The 19,809-nt window shown below is 35.4% G+C and overlaps 3 protein-coding genes across 7 annotated transcripts; all 3 read right to left on the bottom strand.

Moving 5' to 3' along the window:
* Window positions 1-161: 161 nt before the first annotated feature.
* On the bottom strand, window positions 162-6,001 carry LOC107958318 (O-fucosyltransferase 23). 2 transcript variants are annotated; one of them, XM_041113539.1, is made up of 2 exons: window positions 5,665-6,001; window positions 162-1,993 (listed from the first exon to the last, which is right to left on the bottom strand). In XM_041113539.1, exon 2 carries the CDS (start codon window positions 1,821-1,823, stop codon window positions 474-476), a length of 1,350 nt encoding a protein of 449 aa, XP_040969473.1. In that variant the 5' UTR covers window positions 1,824-1,993; window positions 5,665-6,001; the 3' UTR covers window positions 162-473. The 2 variants fall into 2 exon arrangements, with proteins under 2 accessions (XP_040969473.1, XP_040969472.1); XM_041113538.1 differs by lacking the exon at window positions 5,665-6,001 and adding an exon at window positions 2,287-2,775.
* A 795-nt stretch (window positions 6,002-6,796) lies between these two features.
* LOC107961313 (egg cell-secreted protein 1.1) lies at window positions 6,797-7,499 on the bottom strand. The gene has a single exon (XM_016897480.2). The coding sequence runs from the start codon at window positions 7,300-7,302 to the stop codon at window positions 6,889-6,891; it is 414 nt and encodes a 137-aa protein (XP_016752969.1). The 5' UTR covers window positions 7,303-7,499; the 3' UTR covers window positions 6,797-6,888.
* Window positions 7,500-8,942: 1,443 nt separating this feature from the next.
* Window positions 8,943-13,196, bottom strand: LOC107958319 (putative E3 ubiquitin-protein ligase LIN-1). 4 transcript variants are annotated; one of them, XM_016894054.2, is made up of 7 exons: window positions 11,968-13,196; window positions 11,721-11,865; window positions 10,660-11,627; window positions 10,424-10,571; window positions 9,989-10,231; window positions 9,562-9,871; window positions 8,943-9,325 (listed from the first exon to the last, which is right to left on the bottom strand). In XM_016894054.2, the coding sequence occupies exons 1-7, from the start codon at window positions 13,011-13,013 to the stop codon at window positions 9,288-9,290; spliced, it is 2,898 nt and encodes a 965-aa protein (XP_016749543.2). In that variant the 5' UTR covers window positions 13,014-13,196; the 3' UTR covers window positions 8,943-9,287. The 4 variants fall into 4 exon arrangements, with proteins under 4 accessions (XP_016749543.2, XP_040969469.1, XP_016749542.2 ...); XM_041113535.1 differs by having other exon boundaries at window positions 9,568-9,871; window positions 11,968-13,181; XM_016894053.2 differs by having other exon boundaries at window positions 8,943-9,871; window positions 11,968-13,181.
* Window positions 13,197-19,809: the final 6,613 nt, after the last annotated feature.

Raw genomic sequence — 19,809 nt, 5'->3', positions numbered from 1 at the left:
CCTATCCTTGAATGGCGGTAACAACAAAGTGGATTAATAGCTAAAGCAAATGATCACCAAAATCATCAAAATTCTCGTTTAATTCAGTGACAAGATTCAGGTTGGCAAAGCAGGAAACCAAATAAAACAAGATTACTTTGCAAGTAACCTTACAACAGGAATTGGTGAAAGCTTGAAAGATTTTTTTCATTTGTAAACACAAACCAAGAACAGGTAACCAAATAAAGTTTTATGAGGATATTTAGCTGAAAAAGAAAGATAATAAATCTATGGACAATGGCTTCAACATAATAAATACGTTCTCTGTAAACAATAAGATATATCAGACACTAAAATTACAAAAACGAAAACTGTACCCTATTTCAGTATTCAGCTGTATCAAGATATGCCTCTTCACCTGCTTCTCTTTACAGTGTATATACGAGCACCATCAACATGGGGAACTGCAGTAGAAAATTGTATGCCATAAACTTTCAACATGTGATTGCATTAGAACCATAACTAATTGCTTGGAGAGTTGAATCAGACATGTTAGTCATCCATTTCTGAGGACCATTTGATTCCCCTAATATGTTGTATGCATAAGACGGCCACCTAACATCGATATCGCATGACCTTGTGATGCCCATTCTCTTCATCTTTTGTGTTCTCTCAAGAACTATGAGGCTAGAAAATGTGGAAAAACTGTTGCCAACAAAAATATTGGCCCTCGAGCACACCTCATAGTCGATTGCCGACTGAATTAGATATGGATGCTTCTTGTAAATCCCATCAACCCCTAATTTCTTCTTCTCAAAAGGAAGCAACCCTTTCTTCCAGCCACTCAATATTGAAGAATCATTGAGGAGACTATCGGCAACAGCAAGATACACAACAGTGGGAGATTCTGAGCTGACAATGTTCCCCACTCTTTCTATGATTTCTTGTTTGCTACTACAAATTTGCTTTACGCCTGATCGTTGCTCTAACTTCTTACAGTGAATCATCCAGTCTATTTCTACCCTCATATGAACTGCAATGTAAGGGGCCGTTGCCATTGAAGAATTCTCTGTGTTGGCATCGAAATCGCTTTGTATCATCTCGGTTTTTCTCCTATGCTTTTTTACTATCTGCCTAATCTTGGACACAACTTTGTCTGCTTCCTTCGATATCTCATCAACCAAAACTAAGCACTCAAAGACCCTTGCATAGTCCTCGACAGGCCAATGATCATGCCAAAGAAATGGATTCTTTCCTACAATTCTAATCATTTCATGCTCATCAACATGACCCCTGCTGCTTTGCTTCAAGTGCTCCATGTCTCTCTCAACTGTCCACTTTCTTCCACTTCCCTTTTGGAGATCATATATTCTAGTCTGATTCTTAAGATCCGAGTAACGACCCAATTGCACAAACCCCTTACAAAGTGAATTGAACTTATCGAATTGAAAGACTTTATCGAAGGAAATAGGCTGCAAGCGGTCAATTTCCTTATAGAAAAGTGAAGCACTTAAGCTGGGCATCAAAAGAGTTCGGTTCAGCATTCTAGCAGTCAAACAAGCTCTTGCAAATGCTATCTTCTGGTTATTTAGTCCCCAAACAATTTGAGGAACCTCCAAATACTTGTCCCTACGAATCCCTTCATCACGGGAGTTTAACAACAAAGAGTGGCTTAGAATCAAGTCCAGGTTGTTCCATTCAATCACACCATAGCCAGAAAATGAATGGAGCAACACAGCTCTGAGAAACAGAACCGTGGTGACCAGTGCAAGGCATATGTAAGTTAGAGAAGTCAACTGGCAGCCGATTAACCTCGAAAGCTTACTTTTAGAGGACAAATCCATTTGAAATTCACAAACTTACAGCCTTATCATAACCCAACTCATTGAAAAAGGTCCATAGAAGATTCAAGAACAGATTTAGAACATACCAAGTCCTACAATCACTATAACCTTGGGAATTGATGGTATATAGAGTTGAGAAGACACCAAATATGTAGCTTTGAGTTTAGAATCTACACAATTCAGAAAAGAATTCATCGTTAGAATCCATTTAAGCTTGACAAAACATGATAAAAATTGCATTCTTGATTCATATGTCTAAAGCAAACTCAATTCAACACTAGGAAGGAGGAGAAGAAGAAAAGTAAAAAACTTGGATGAGATAAAGCCAAGATTAATCCCTCGTGATACCATACGACAACAATTCAAAAGACCAATGAAGCATCTCTTTTTAAGCCTAACAAATTTAACAAAAGAAACCCAAGAGACAGTCCAGAAGATGATGTTATTGAGTAAAAGTTCTTACCCTGCTTTGAATTCTGCAGAAATCAAAATATGGTGACCAAAGGAGTAAAAAAACCCAAGAAGGAAAAGGATACAATTCTAAACAAAAGGAATTTACATGTGATTATCACGAATGAGAAAGAACCACAAAACACTGAATTCTCATGAACCAAAAGCGAGACAGCCCATCACCGTCATGACAACATGAACAAGTGATTGAAAAAACGTGTCCTTTTTTCCTTCTTATTTTTCAATAATAAAAACAAAGAGAGTAGGAATCGACGAAATATAATATAACAGGTAGGAATCCACGAAATAGAGTATAATATAACACAAATGTTGGATGGATAATTGTGTGAAAATAGCAAACAAACAAGCAAAAGTGCAAAGCAGTCAGAAGAGATCAGGGTGGGGAAAAAATTATATGATTTGATAAATGCACTTTAACCGTCTCATCACAAAATAAAAGCAAAAAAAAAAAAAACTACATCACAAACAAACAACGCTTCCTTCGTCTCTTTTAGCCTACGTACGAAAATCAATTAATATCTGGTCCATAATGGGTGCCTAACCTATATGCATAAAAAAAAGAAATTTCACCAATTTTGTTGGCCAGTGCTATCTGTTGACAGTTGGGATCGGGGGCCTGGTTTTGTCTGTACATTCTAGTGAGTTCTGATGAGTTGGAAATAAAATATTAAAATTATAAGTTACGATAATATGGAGGATAATGCGTTTCAGCGCATTCAAACCCACTTCTTCCTGACTAATAAAACTAATTTGACTTTCAAAATCAATTGGTTAAGGATAAATGTATGAATTAATCGTGATAAATCTCGAGTAAAAATTGGTTTAATCACAAATATAGTTGATGTGAATTTGAAAGTAATTTCTTTTAATCTCGTAGTTTCATTATAGTTGGTAACCTCCAATAGATAAATCATTCTAAACAACTAATACATCATAAAATATAGGTAAAAGGAATATTAGCATATTAAACTGTGATAATCATTTGTTAGTTTAAATGGTATGGCAACTCATGATCCATAATCTAAAGTCAAAAACGTGGGCTAGAAGGAAGGAAGGTAGGATATTTTTGTTATTATATATGTCTATTATTTACAACCCAAAATTCATTTATTTTAAACATATTTCTATTGGCTTTCCATTATTCAGCGAAAACTTTCAGTATTTATTAGATAGTTTACATTAATGTTTTAAGAAATGTTAGATTAAAAAGCAAATGAAGCAAAACTGGTTTTGGTCATCTATTCTTTGCTGAGATGAGAAGCAGTGTGGAGGGTGGTGGACCATTGAGGTTGTGAAATTGGGGAGTCTGAAGCGTTAAAGAAGGTAGAAGAAAGTTTAGAGATGAAAACGATGGGTGTCCGGGTCGCATGTGAGAGGGGTCGTTTTTGGGATGTTGTCAATACATGGGAGCACACTTGTAGCGTATTTTCCGGATGAAAACTGACACATCCGAATCTCGCTCTGCTGCATGTGCCTTTTTCTTTTTTGGGCTTGGTAAAGTCTTATAGGTCTTTGTGTTAGGCAAGGCAGGGGCATGTCCTAAAAACTAAAGTTAAACTGTACCTTCAAACCAAATTTTGGCTCACATTTCTAGGCGTTGGCCAAATTAAATGCCCGAAATTGGATGTTTGGTGGGGGCTCCCTTTTAGCTCCTATGGCGGCTTTTAAACCCCCCCCTCCCTCAATTTTTCCTTTTTGTCTGTAGAATCTTGGCTCTTTTCCTCTGTCAAATACCCAAAGATGCCATTTCACATGAGCTAACATGACTCAGACTTCACACCAGTCCCTTGGTAATTTGCCTTTGTAATTTTTTTATACAAGTGGACAATTTGTCATTATAGATTAGTTTTTGGGCATATTTATGGAATATTTTTTTAATGATAGGGAGCAAAGGTGAAGTTATTAGAGATTCAATCAAAACTTTTATGCCATACAACATAATACTTTTGTCATTAGGTCAGATGACTATGAAATAATTATATAATCACCCTTTTCTTCTGACTCGAAAGGAAAATTACTACCAAATACCATTCATATTTATCTTTCCTAAGATTTGATTCAACAATTGAAGCAATTGCCTGATTTTAGCCAGACAAAAGAGTAAAATAATATTACTATCATTTATAGTATTATTGTAGGGGACATTCTGTATGGTAACCCCCCCTTCCTTTCCCTAATAGAAAGGAATAATTTGCTAAAGGAAAGACAACAAACAAGTTATTCCTATATTTCAATACTCAACTATAACCCCGCGAAATCGTGACACACAATGCTGTGTGCTTAGATAGGGAAATTCCCATGATCTTTGAATGAAGCTAAACACACCTTTTAATACATTCTGGTTCTTGGGTTTAGTTTATGTAACTTGATCCGGACTTGTGGGTGGATTATACAAATGGTGGAACATGTGCAACGATAAAGGCATTAAAGTCTGACTTGCATTTTCAGCTAAGCGGAACGCTGGCATAGTCTTCCTTTATTAATTAATTATTGTTCAAGTTGAGGAATAGAGTTCCGGAGAGGAGCAGATGTAGGTCAGTATGCTTAAATAGTGATGACATGAAATCGGAATACAATGCCACCTTTAATTTCACAATCCTTTTCACCTGAGGACATGCCAAGCTCCTGGTTATATCCCCACAGCTAGACTTAAATTAAAGGTCACGAAAGGTTAGTTAATATACACATGCCTATGCTGTGAAGTTCAGAATATTGAAGTCAAACCTTGATGAAAGATGGACATACATATAAGAAACACAGCATTCTCGATAGACACAAAAGGAAATCTCACTGAATAATTCATGCTGTGGATGTATTAATAGAGAATTGCCCCCCCAAAAATTATTGATCTTACAAAAAGAAAGAAAGAAGGGTGGACTTCAAGTTTTACAGACACGCGAATGACCGATGAAGCACACAGGGAGAATTAGCAGAATTTTGACGGAAAAGAGAGCAGGTAAGTGATAAAAGAGCTACATGTCAAAGTAAGCCTGAAATTATTTTTATCTTTTCTAATATGATCTGCATCCTGTTTGTGCAGATCCAGGAACACCATATTGGATTCTAGTTAATTCAACACCGTGGAACCTGCTTCTCGGTAGAGGTTATCGATCATACCATTAGCAAGTTGGTTAGTCCACTGATTCATTACCCAACATTGAAATCTCTTCGTTAGAACAAAAGTGTAATATGTGCAACATGTCCCATATTACAACAATTAATCCAATAGGAACCGATGGTGTTAGATGGTGATAAAACAATTTAAATACTATTTCACTATCCAAACAACCACGAATTCAGAGTTTCTAGGATAAAAAGAATACAGTAAAAAAGCATTAAAACAACTGTTCAATTTGCAGAAGCAAGGTACCTTATGCAGGATGGTCTTTTGACTTCTAAGTTGGTAGCAAAACTCAGTCAAATACTTTGAAGCCAGTGAAAAAAATGCTTCATATCCAGTAACGACAATACAAGCATACCCAGATAAAAAGATGAATGTTGGAAAAATATCGGTTCATTGACCCATTTTACCGAACTGATAGAGAGCAAGTGTTCAGATAGATACTGCCACTCAAAATCGAAACTTTTACATGCTCAAACGAAAAAGTACCTTCTTCGTTGAAAAACCAAGAACTTCTAAGGAATCCATAAATTGAAAAGGTTTAAACTTTCTTCAAAGTTAAGCTTCTATTATTTGCAATTCTCCTCTTCCTCACATCAAAATGACCAAATTTTATAAGTATGTACATTGTTGAAATGATTGGGCAAAAAACCCCTATTCAAATGGGCCATGAATCTCAGACCATACAGGGCTTCACATTATATTTTATGGGCTTTGGAAGCCTTCTTTGTTTTCCCTTTTTTTTTTCTTTTTAATTTTCTCAATCTTTTAATCGTATTTGTATTAATAGTTTTTTGTATGTAGAGATTAATTGGATGTATTAATTAAAAAATATTAGATTATTTTATATTAAAATTGATTTATTTTTGGTAAAAATTAAGATTTATTTATATATGTTATACAAAAAATATGATAAAGAAATTAAAAGATTGAAATTAAATCATTATAGGTATGTAGTACAAATACATGATACCTTAAAAGATAAAAGTAATTCATAAATAATGGTTAAAAAAAGTTAGAAAGGGAAATTTTTTCATAAATTTAACTTTAAAAATTAAATATTTACAATTTAAAATATAAATAAAATTATTTATGTATCTTAATATAATTTATTATTCTTTGTATAAAGTTAAACGCAATACCTTGAAAAAAATCCAACCAACATACAATTGTCATCTTTGTCCTCATATGTATTTTCATAAGTTTGTTTTTATATTATGTTTTAATATGTAAATAAAATTTTAAAATTTTAATCTATTTATAATTTTACTTGTTTTAAAACATGGATTAATTTTATATTTAAATTTTTTTATAGATTATGTTATATTAAATATATATATATGATTTCATTCATAATTGGAACAAAATGCAAACATTGAAATACGCAATGAAGAAATTAATAATCTTCATATTCAAAGTAAATACTTTTTCCATTAAGCATGTTATTTCATTATTAGATAACAGATGATCAGCTTAGGGATTAAATAAGTTCGAGGAACCAATTTCATCAGTAAGGGCGATGGATGGCGGTGATCGATCATCTTCATGGTCGCAGTAACCTTCAATAACGTGGGACTCTTCAGCTGTAAAGCCTAATGCATCGATCATGGTCGGCCAGCATTGGTGGCTTATAGTACGAATCGCTAGGCAACAGCTTTTCCCTATTTCGGTCTCACCATTCAGGAAGAACATAATAAGCTCTCCAGTGCATGATTGAAGCTGAATCAATGAGCTCCAGCAGTCGGGTGATTCCTCATCCAGTTTCAATCGAGCCAACAGGTCGCTTGTTGTTGTCTTAGGGAGGTCCAACGGCCTTGCCTTAGCCATGAAAAGCAAGCTCGAAAGCAACAGCAATGCAAAAAAGAAGACTCTGAACGTGGAACCCATTTCTTAGAGATATAGACAAGTAATTGGGGTAGAAATAGATTGATGATAAGATGAGGAAAAAGACTGGGAATTGTTGTGGCTTATATAGGGATGGCGACATTGATGATGGAAAACAAAGGAATCTTAAAAGACCTTTTGCCTGTATTAGTAGGAAGAAGCTGATGAGACTCATCAGTTTTGCTTCTTCAATTACATATGTTCACTACATTGCATTGAAAGATGTTAAAACCATTTGATTTAACCAGCAGTTACTTAAAACTTTTTACCTCTCTCTCTTGTCCTTTCAAACCATTTACTCTCTTGAAATCCTATATAATCAAAACTTAACTAAAAGACAAGTTTCTGTGGTTTGGATGGAAATTTCTGCAGTACACACTTTAGAGGTAAAAGCAAAAGACATGAAATGAAATGAATATGTTAGTTTCATAAATTTTCTGTATAAGATCAGTGATTTTCTGAACATTATTAGATTTAAAACTGTTCTGGTTTTCTTCTAACTTGAAGTCTTGAAGGTAATCAATTAAAATAAGCTGAGGAAACTCCAATCCTATGAACTGCAATTCTATGTAAGAAATGAGAATGCACCACATTTTCATGAACTACCCTTAGATGAGTTTAGTTAAAGATGTTCTAGATTATGAGCAAAGTTGAGGCTGCTGTTCTTGATGTTTAGTTGCTGAAAGCTTGAGCTCACATGGTTAAAAGATGCTATTTCCATCCGTCCCCTTTACCTAGATATGAACCGTACCATTGGGTGCCTGCCATTGTTTAGACCTGAGCTAAGATTCATCTACTAGGAATTAGTGATTGAACTTTGAATTTGGCGTCTGGCAATTGTCAACTTGCTAGAACTATTCACCAGTGAGTGACCCCATTACCTGGATGCCTTCGAGTTTGAATTACACATTATTGTTTTGCGACCATTTAGAATAAGTCATGTGAGGCTGGGTCAATTCGACAGGCAGAGCTGCTGGGGCAGGTTTTCTTCTAGTTGCTGCTGCCGCTGCTGCCATTTTATTATTCACTGCAAGGACCTTCCCCTTTTTTTTCCCACTTGAAGACACCACCACAAAACTCATTTTGTTGGATTTATGTGATGTCTATGGAATTCAGACATCCACTGCCTGCCAGCCACGTGCCATGACATATGTGAGCAAGTAATTTTTAAAGATTTTGAGGTAAAACAGCTGGACCGTGAAATCCTAGTGTCATTCATAGCTAATCGGACAAAACCTGTGACATTCCGTGGAGATAGGATGGTGACAACTGATGTATGTTTGAGAAAGTAGGGAAAGTACCCCTAAACCCTAATCTTTAACCAACGAATGTCTGAACATTAGTGAAAAAACTAATGCAACCGGTCGGTACTTGGAGACAAAATCCAGTCTTATTGCAGACTCTGATTTTTATACATGTCTTTTCTTTAGTGCATCATAGAATTCAGTGGTTTTTACCATTGCTGAATTTGAAAGCTGATAAACTCAGTGAAAAGACAAACCAAACCAAAAATTAAGGTCTGGTTCAAATTTTCCATTTCTTGAAACCTGGAGCCATTGGATACTTATATGTTATTTAGGGTCTACTTATGATTAAATTTTGAATCATATAGGTCATCACGTTTTGCAATTCTCCATCCTGTATTGGGGGAAACCATCTTTGTAGATTAGACATTTCACATCTCTCTAAATCGCTATATGTTAAATGTGCTGTATGTTACATCATTTACAGAGACACTCTCAAAAGATGGAAAGGAAATTGAAAGAACTACAATTTAATCATCCTCTCTAAGGTCAGGGTGGTTAATCAGACCCTCTGATAGTCACCCTTTACAATCAAGACTTCAAATGAGTTCCTGCATTTCTTTAACTGGCATGGCCAGATCTTCCAGGCTTCCAGCTAGGGCCACTGATGCCTCGCAGTGCTTGGTGATGGTCGAATAAGCTCATAAGCTATCCATGTGGACAATGATTGCCAAGAGGATTTATCTATGTCGCATCCAACGAGGCAATAATAGAGGCATATTCTAGCAAAGATTAAAAGACTGAAATTAAACAGATAGGAAAATGCATTGAGATCCCATTTTCTGCTTGCATGTAATTTTACAGATTATGCCTTGCCAGAAGTTTATCATAATGATCTTCGTCGGAATTTATATGAGCATTTACTGTGTATCATTGAGGATAACAAGAGGCAAGGAAGATAAAGAATTGAATAACTGCCGAGGGGTTAGCTTTGAAAATGTCTGAAAGTTTACGATACCTGAACCTTTTATGAGCTGCTGCAATGAGATAGAAGCAAGCACCGTTTCCTCAATAGCTCTACTGTAATTTGAGGATTCAAGTAACCGAGGCACGAGTACTGAACATGCCATGGACTGGAAATCTTTATCTCGAACTGAATGGAGAAAGCTGCTTATCCAGGCAACAGTTAAGAGGCTAGCTCGTGCTAAACTAGGAATGCCATTGGCCATGGAATTTGAAAGAGCGGCCAAGAATTTCTTGTTGCCACTGTTTAGCAAAGCGATTGCTGCTTTTCTCTGCCAATTTTTTATTGCTTCCTTCTCTTCATGCTAGTGGTTATAGTAATAAAAGGGAACAAAACATTGGCAAGCATGGATTAGAGAAGAGCATTATTAAAACTTGATGTGAAGCAACTATAATGGACATTCCACAATTGACAAGCTTACCAAGATTTCGTCAACTATTTCCTTTCCATGGAACGAGTCCCCCAAGGTTTCATGAAAGCCTGCTTGTTCCAAAAGCCAGTTTTCTGTTGTTGCCTCTCCCACGTAAGAAAAACAGCCTCCCAACATCATAAGAGCTCTGGCGGCTTGTTCTTGAATCCTGTCATTACACTTTTCACAATCTAAAGCTTCTACAATGGCCTCAACTGCTTCTTCTCTGTAAACACTGTACCTCAAAGGATCTCCCTGCAAAATGACTGTAATCCATGATTTCTGTATCAAAACATTGCATAATTGATACAACAAGATGATTTGGCTTCTGAATAAACTAAAGTAAATGGAACAAGATGGGATGAATATCTGATGGATACTATTTGATAAGCATGAGGCTTGGACTTCTTGGTGTATCATGCTTTGAATGGCAAGGAAATTAATTACCAGAAGGTCAAGCTGCAATAATATGGCTGCAACCAGGGGGCGTTCTTCAGGTTGAGCTTTCTGCAGGTATACCATTAAGATGTGCATGGTATTCAAGCCACCCCATCCATTGAGTAGATCGTTCAAGAATTTGGAAATCTGTGTTCTTCTGTTAAGATACCATATATCATCAGGATATGCATTTGACCTCTGGAACTACTAACAAAAATCATAGTTAATCATAAAGGATTAGCAACCTGTTTAGGCAGAGTAGCTCAGTTAGTAAGGCAATAACAGATCCATTAGAATCCTTATGATTCCCAACAATAAGTTCAAGTAGAGATGCCTTGTTTATTTTATCAGCTACGTAGTTCCGACAACTCCCATCGGCTCGAATGCAGCAGGATATGATCATGGCAGCATTGTTCCTTTCAAGAACACCTCCCATCTCAACATTTCTTATCAGAAGGTTCAATCCTCCAAGAGAAACTACTTGATTTGCATTCTCTAAGTTCCTATCTTCATTAAAACCAGTTAATAGTTGGTCTAGGACGTAAAATGCTGCTACTTGAGGACTACACCTTACTGTAAATAGAGTCTGCAACTGCTCACCGAACTCTAAAACTCGAAGAACTAGCGGAACCCAGTCCGTTGATATCATTTGTTTTGCCTTTGGCTTTATCAAGTAAAGCAGCACAGCTGCTTTTAAAAATAGACTACTATTTCTTAACAGTCTTAAGAAGATCTCAAGATGAGGATCTGAGTTAAGTATTATCTGCCTATTCACCTCACTCCTGGCTACAAATTCTGCTAAAATCGATATTGCTAGTTCTAGAATTTCATCATCACTGGAAGCAAACAATACCTCGAGGATTCCCTCGATAACGGGTGCCTTTGCTATTGCAGCTTCAATGGCAGGACCACCATGTGATTCCAACCATGCTTTGGTCAATAACCGGACTGCAATTTCGCACTCAGTTAGATTGTCCGAGGAGCAAATAGTAGCAATGGATCTACTTAGATCACTCAAAGGAAGATGAACATTGTCCTTCCTTCTCATTGAACTATGTCTGACAACATTTTTTCCGTTTACCAAGCATTCTGTTGGCCCACTCTGGCAGGTAAACAGCCTAAAATGGTCTGATTTACGTGTTTCCGGTAATAAGTCAGTTCTCGGAGTTCGATAAATCTGGCTTGATGAACTTCTACGTGTCTTTGTCATGTTCTGTCAGGTTCAGAAACATAAATGATACTCTCAATGTAACGATATCTGAAAGCAAAGAACTGTAATTTTCAGAAAGAGACAGAATCTACCCACATGAACATAATTGCAACCATTGTAGTTTTCTTCATCGGTGAATTCGTTTTCTTCTGCCTGGAGGTGACATATGTCCATTGATGCTCTGATTCGATGGTCAAGCTCAATGGATTGCAACTCAGTTGTGCCAAACACAGTTCGATACCTTTCAAACATCATGGCAAATCAAGAAACAAGTTAGAAAATCAACATGATTAATGATGATAAAACTCTTGAATGATTAAAATTATCTAAGCTAATAGCTTACAAGTTTCTGTTGATTGAAGAACGCGAAGCAAAAGAATCAGATGATCGCCTTCTTGATGATCTAAAACTGGGACTCGATGGCAAAGGCACTGTGGGAACAGCAGGGGCTTTAGCCCCAATTTTAAGCCACTCTTTATAGTACATGGCAAACTTAGCTGTCCCCATATCCATTTGATCATTGTAGAGCTTGCACAAAACTTTCATTCTCTTCTCTTTCTCACCATAATCCAAGTAGGAGAGAAGTTCAAGCTCTTTGTGGTACCAAACCTTAAGGTGAAGAAGATGGGGAAGGAAAAGATGCTCCCATAGATCAGGAAGCAAGTGGGTTCTCGCTAGGAAAGCCGAATCACAAAAAACTTGAAGCAAATGCCTAGCCGAAATCCTATGATTCCTCTCGAGCTTGTAAAGTATAGATAAGTACAGCTGAGCACATGCCGAGAGATGAGAATTGGGAACTCCGCAAGTTGAACCATTCCTTCTTTTCTTAGAATTCAAGGAAGCAACAATGCTCAAAAGCTCAATCGAATTCCTCAAAGTTTTCATTCTAAGTTCCTTTTTGTTCCCCGGATTTTGTACTAAGCTGTCAATGCTCTCAATACCAAGTTTCATATTCTCAAAAACCCCATCATCGGAACCGGTTTTTCTCCTCGTTAAGCAGGAGCTGCATTTTCCTTTGATCATTCCTCGAAAAATCTCATCTTTAATGTACTTACCAGTGAATCCACCAAGTATGGATATCACTGCTCTAATGGCAACGTCATCGATTGCAGGCTCATCTCTCCTTGGCGTACCGTCGTTTGTCGATGATTTGGGTTTCGGTCTATCCGAATTCGACACCCTTCTAGATGAAAACACTGAGGACCCATTTCGAGTAATAGTCTCCTCAGCGTCGTGCTCGGGTTTCCCCAAGCTTTTTCGGGCATGGCAGATGTATATAGGCAGCGCTACCGACTCATCTGGCTTTGCACTACTTGGGTTTCTAAGACTGATTTCCTTCCCTCTCTCAAACCCTTCTTCTTTAAGCAAATTTTGTAAAGAAGAAGCCATTTCTTGAAAGATATTCCAAGCTTGTTCTTGACATGGAAAAGATTAATGGAGATCGAGCTATAAAGCTTCACTGACATTCTTGCAATAAACCATAAAAAAATAGAAGATAACGAAAGGACAGCCATAGAAGAAAGAAACAGCAAAAATAAAAAAAAACAAAACAAAACAAAACAAAAGGAAATTATGACAAGAAGATTTTGCGGGTGGTGATTTTGTGTTTTTGTCCCTTTTCGACGGTTAAAAAAAAGGATCAGGCCGGTTTGTTCCAGTTAAAAGCAGTTAAACTTCCCGCCATAAGGGGTTCAAGTGTTGTCAAAAAAAAAATTAGTGAAAAAAGGTCATTTTTATCAGATGTCTGATTTATATTCTTTTTTTGGTCGGACAGATGTCTGTATCTAATTAAAAACCAAGTTGTTTAAGGGTTAAAAATGGTATCAAACAAGAGAACGGCATATTTTGGGAAATGGGTAGCATGTGATCTGCTTATGTAATATCGACGCCACTTTGTTAATCACCCCCCCAATTTGTGTTTTACTCATTTGAGGCTTCATGATTCTCATGCAAACCAACTTGTAATTTATATTAATGCTTGAGTTTTGCTGGATTGGTCAGGTACAATTTGCATTGCTTTTTACAAAATTTGGGACTCAAATAATTGTTTTTATTTAATCTTTTCACTTCACATTGTTAATAGCGGATCTTTATGTTTATGTACATGGTTATATTGGAAAACGTGAATGATGATAAATTTAGCTTTTAATATTTATATTTTTTTAGTTAAATTTAGTTTTTAATTTTTTTAAATAAATTAAATTTAATTATCAAATATTAACATTTTAAAAAGAGTTGGATTTTTATTTTTTTAACGAAAATACAGATTAAAATGTTAAATTTTTAATTATGGCAACATGTATGGTAATTCACATTTACTTTATGATACTTTTTTAAAATTTTATGAACTTTGCTCTTTTTTTTTTGAATTTTTTATTTTTATAATTTTAAATTATTTGTTGATGTAAAATATAAGTCAAATAGTATCATATTAGCATAAAGTATACTCATGCTAATATTGTTAAAAAGTTTAACATTTCAGTTAAAAAACCGATTTCACTCTTTTAAAAAGAAAAATTAATAACCAAATTTAATTAAAAAAATAAAGATGAAATTGATAAAAGAATAAACATTAAAAATTAAAAACTAAATTTATTATTATACCTATTTTATAATATATCTATGGCTTCCGGATGAAAAAATCCTCAGTAAAAAAAGGGTTTAAATATAACCTTGTATGTATCAAAATACAAAAGGATAAATCTTTGATAATTCTGAACAAACAAAACATAATACAAAAAACAAGACAAATAGGACAAATTGCACATATAAAAAAGTTAAATTTAAGACTGTACCTGAATTTCATACACAAACATCTTTCACTTTCTCATGCACAACTTAAGTAGAAAGACAAATAGATTAGATCAAAGGATAAATAATTGTTAGCCAGGTGTATTTGATACCGTGAAGGACCAGTCCATATATACATATATATGGTGTGATTTAGAAGCCATATGCCAGATCATTATTTGTTGATTGAAACAAAAATTTGGACCGTTGGATAGCGACCTATCAACTTTTATATGACAAGGAAACTAATTCACGAGACAACGGAAATGGATATTTTCGAGGAATAGTTTGTCTATTAACTCTTGTTTATCCAAAACAGACCATGCAATAATAATCAATTTAATTATTCAACTACATAATTATATATTATATATAATGAAATCTATGTGCTACCACTGAATTTTTTTTATATAAAGTTAAAAAGAAGAACATCATTTTGTCTATCCATATAGCAACTTGTAGGAAAATTTTCATTCTTCTATCTATACAACTTGTAAGGGGAAAAAATATTAATGGTCAATGTAGAATCAAGGTTATTTGGTTTAAAAATGAGTGTTCGACTATTTTTTATATATATTTGAATAAAATAAGAAAGGGCAAGTGTTTTCTGCCATAGCTAGGATTGTAGGATGATTTTTTAACGTTTTGTGGCCTTTGTTTATTGTCTTTCTCTCCTCCTCTCATTTCTCTCTGCCATTTTGTTTATTTCATTGCAACTCGGCTGTTTTCTGTGTTTATTCTCTCTCTTTTTTTTAGATTTTATCTATTTATTTAGAGTTAGGGTTTTATTTTAAACTATAATTAGGTCACCTAAAAACTATATGGAAAGATGAAAAGTGTAGCATATCACACACAACAACAAAGCTTTTGAAATCTTAATGCAAATCAGTGTCAATCATGTTTTTGTTGATTGAAATAATTGAGTGAATGAGTCTAAATTAAGGTTACAAAATAAAGAATCTATAAGAAAAAAATAATAATTGCAGTACAGTTTTCTTTTGGCATTTTCTGCTACTTATTCAAGTGTATTGACAAAATAAATTTGCTAGCTAGAATCTTTAGTCTTTTAGCAGCATTGGTATACAATTAAAGTAAGTCATATGCTCTCGTAATCATTTGTAAAGTTGATACTTTAATTTCATGTATTATTTACATAAATAGTGATATTATATTATTTGAAATAAAAAATATTTAATTATTTGATCGCTGTAAAAATATTTAACTATTAAAAATAAAGATATTATATCTATTTGAAATTTCATATGCAGGAGAAGTACAATGGTACGACTAAATTCAATAGATAAGTTGCTAAAATATTAATAAATACAAATCTTAGGAAAGTGTGTAAAATTAAATTATTATAAGTGGGTTTATTTTATATATATAATTTCGACATTTACAAAGCTGTAAAACTGAAATATTTTTTTAAAATTTTATCTATATTATATATATTTAATTGTATAAAGATCTTTTACTTAAAATAATTAATTAGAAATTTTTAATTTATGTCAAATTTGATATACATGATCTATAATTTATATGAATAGAGCAATAAATTAAACTGTTGAATTATTAAAATATTAATTATTGTTTATAATTAAATATAAATTAATTGATAAGAAAAATTACTTTGAATCCTAATTTTTTCTTGTTGATGTAGTGGATGCTTTACTTTTTTACATGTAAAAAAAAAAAAAAAAATTTAATTGTAATAAATTTATTATTATAATTAATTATTATTTATTATTATTTTTTTAAAAATACTTAGTTTAAGTTTGGGTAACTTTGATCAATTGAGTCTTAACTCGGTTAATATTAGCATTATTGTCTAAGCAGGGGATGTGAATTCGAGTGTATTAAAGCATATTTATCCTCCTAAAAGATATTCGGGTTGAATAGGTTTTAAATGTTAACTTTTTAAAAAGTTAACAAGACACAATAATACTTATGATTTTTGTCTCTTTAGAGAAAGTTCGAAATGCTCTTTTTGACATGACTCCGGCCTCCTCAAAGCTACTGGAGTGGTAGTATAGATGAAAAAATCAATCGAATTTTGTTGATATTTATGCCTAGTCATTGGATCGAAATATATAGCACAATTTCACCCAGTCAATTTGTAGAATGTTTTGCATAAAATCATCACGAAAACTATTACAAATCTTACTTGGCCAAATAATGAATAAACTCATCAAGCCTAATCAAACAAGTTTTTGGGTGCCATATAACTGACAATATTGTGATAGCGCAGGAGGTGATGCATACAATGCGGACTTGCAAGGGTGATAAAAGTTGGATTCCAATAAAAGTGGATTTGGAGAAGCGTACAATCGAGTTGGACAAGATCATATAAAGGATACTTTGATGTGAGATTTCACTTCCTTTTGTTTAGGTTATAATGCATTATATCTCGACTTTCATTATGCAATTCCTTTGGAATGGTGAAGTCACTAAAACATTTGTTTCAATTCTGTCCAAGGGATCCACTCTTGTCATATTTTTTTTGTGTTGCGAATGGAGCGAGACACCTAATTGAACAGACAGTTACGAACAATGTTTGGGAGCCTATTAAACTTTCTCACCATGGACTGGGCATCTCACACTTATTCTTTGCGATTGATTTTATTTTATTTTTTAAATCAGACTTAAAAGGATAGTTTGCAAAAAGTTTTGAGCTTTCTTAGGTTACAAAGTGAGTGCTCCTGAAACTCAAATCCTTTTCTTGAAAAACATCCCATGATATTAGCTTGAAGCTAGGGTTTGCAAGGGTGGATGACTTGAGAAAGTATTTAGGCAGCCCACTTCTTCATGGCCGGCTTATTTCGGGTTCTTTTCAGTTTACTGTAAAGAAGGTTCGTGTTGGTGCTGTAACTGAAACTAACAGATTCAGTGCAAACTTGTCAAGCAAGTCTCGAGACTTGCTAAGCAAACAAGAGAATTCGAGCAAGAGAAAGAAAGAAAAGCTAAGAAAAATGAAGAGAAAAATTGATGAACAAGCTGAACTTCATTCATAAATTGCATAATGGCACAATGCCAATACATAAACCAAGCACTAAGCTTGTCAAAAACAGCAAATAATTACCTAAACATCACCTACCTCCACTAATGACATGGAAACTTGAAATTTTGGCTTGTAAACTTATACAAAGTTGTGTTTACAGCTCATACATAAGCTAATTACATCAGTCAACAACCTAACTTAGTTAGAAATGAACTAAGATTACATTTCATTGACTAGGAATTACAAAATAAACAAAATAAGCTTGCATCAGCAGCTCCTGCATGACTTGGTCTTCTTGGCCTGCATCCTGTCGAGTTTGCTGCATGCTGAACCAACTTCATCACTCCTCCTTGGTTTGCATGGAGCAAACACCTAGCTTCTTTCTTAGACATTCGAACCTTGTGACACTAAGGGCTTTGGTTAAAATGTCTGCAAGTTGATCCTCTGAATTACAGTGGATCAGCTTTACTTCCTGAGCTTGCTCCATTTCTCGAACAACATGCAACTTGATGCTGAAATGTTTTGTTCTTCCATGGAACACTGGATTTTTAGCAATTGCTACTGCAGATTGGTTGTCACAGAAGATCTCAGTAGCTTCCTCTTGATGCACATTCAAGTCAGCCAATATTTTCCTTAGCCATATGGCTTGGTTGACAGCACTTGCTGTTGCCACATACTCTGCTTCAGCAGTAGATTGAGCTACTAGACTTTGCTTCTTTGAGCTCCAACAAAACATGGCTGAACCAAGGTTAAAAGCATACCCTGAGGTGCTTTTCATGTCATCTATCGAGCCAGCCCAGTCACTATCAGTGTAGCCAACCAGCTTCAGATTTCCTTCTTTGCTGTACTTCAAACCATAGTTTAAAGTGCCTTTGACATATCTCAGCACTCTCTTTGCAGCTTGGAAATGCTTCTCATTGCAGCAATGCAAGAACCTTGAGAGCAATCCTACAGCATACATGATGTCTGGTCTAGTGGCAGTCAAGTATAGCAAGCAACCAACTAGACTCCTGTAGGTTGTTTCACAAACTTTCTTAAAATCACCTTGGCTCGATAGTTTTTCTCCAACAAGCAACAGGTGTTTTAGTTGCCTTGCTGTTTTGCATTGAGAACCTGGTCAGAATCTTTGTGGCAAAGCTTCTCTGGCTTAAAAATATCTCATTCTGTACTTGAGACACCTCCATTCCAAGAAAATATGACATCTCCCCAAGATCAGACATTTCAAACACTTCCTGCATCTTGGTCTTGAAGTCAGCCAGCATTACTCGATCTCCTCCTGTCACTAGAAGATCATCAACATACAGGGACACAATGAGTTGTATTTGTGTCCCTTGTTTCTTGACATACAGTGTTGGCTCACTCTTGCTTCGATCGAATCCCAGATCAGTCAAGTAGCCATCGATTCTGCTATACCAAGCCCTTGGAGCCTGTTTTAATCCATATAGGGCCTTCTTCAGTTTGTAGACCATATACTCTCTGCCAGCTATTTCAAACCCTTGTGGTTGTTCAACATAGATGTCTTCATCTAAGAAACCATTTAGAAAGGCTGATTTCACATCAAGTTGATGGATCTTCCATTCGAGCTGTGCTGCTAAGGCAATCAGCAGTCTGATGGTGTCGAGCCTGGCCACTGGTGCAAAGGTCTCCAGGTAGTCCAAGCCATACCTCTGACTGAACCCCTTGACAACTAGCCTTGCTTTCAGCTTGTTCAAGGTACCATCAGCATTCTGCTTGGCTTTGTACACCCATTTCACCCCAATCACCTTCCTTTTGACTGACCTTTCAACCAATTCCCAGGTCTGGTTCTTCTCAATCATGCTGATTTCCTCAGCCATTACCTGCTTCCACCCTTGCTGAGCCTCAGCCTCTTCAAAGTTGCTTGGTTCAGCTATGGCTACATGAGCCCTTTCATAAATCTCAGCCAATGACCTTGTTCATCTGACTGGTTCATCATCAATATCCATTTCAGGGACATTTTGGTCTGGCTCAGCTTGGTCTGCTGCAAGTTCTTCAGAAACTTCTTCAGGTTCATGTCTTTCCCAGTTCCAACATGACCTCTCATCAAATACCACATCCCTGCTTACTGACACTTTGTTTGTTGAAGGATCTAAAATCCTATAGCCCTTCTTAACAGTGCTATACCCCACCAAAACACCAGGTCGAGCCCTTTCAGACAATTTGTCCCTTTTAACAGCAGGTACATGTGCATAACAGATGCATCCAAAGACCTTCAGATGAGCTAGTGATGGCTTGAAGCTAAACCAGGCCTCGAATGGGGTCTTTTGATCCAAAGCCTTGGTTGGAAGTCTATTTTGAATGTATGTTGCAGTGTTAACTGCTTCTGCCCATAGTGCTTTAGGCAGATTCTTCTGAATCATCAAGCACCTGGCCATATCC

Source organism: Gossypium hirsutum, chromosome A05 (genome assembly GCF_007990345.1).
Source record: "Gossypium hirsutum isolate 1008001.06 chromosome A05, Gossypium_hirsutum_v2.1, whole genome shotgun sequence".
Classification (NCBI taxonomy): Eukaryota; Viridiplantae; Streptophyta; class Magnoliopsida; order Malvales; family Malvaceae; genus Gossypium; species Gossypium hirsutum.
Note: the sequence above shows the minus strand (reverse complement) of the source record. Positions and strands in the feature narration are given on the sequence as shown.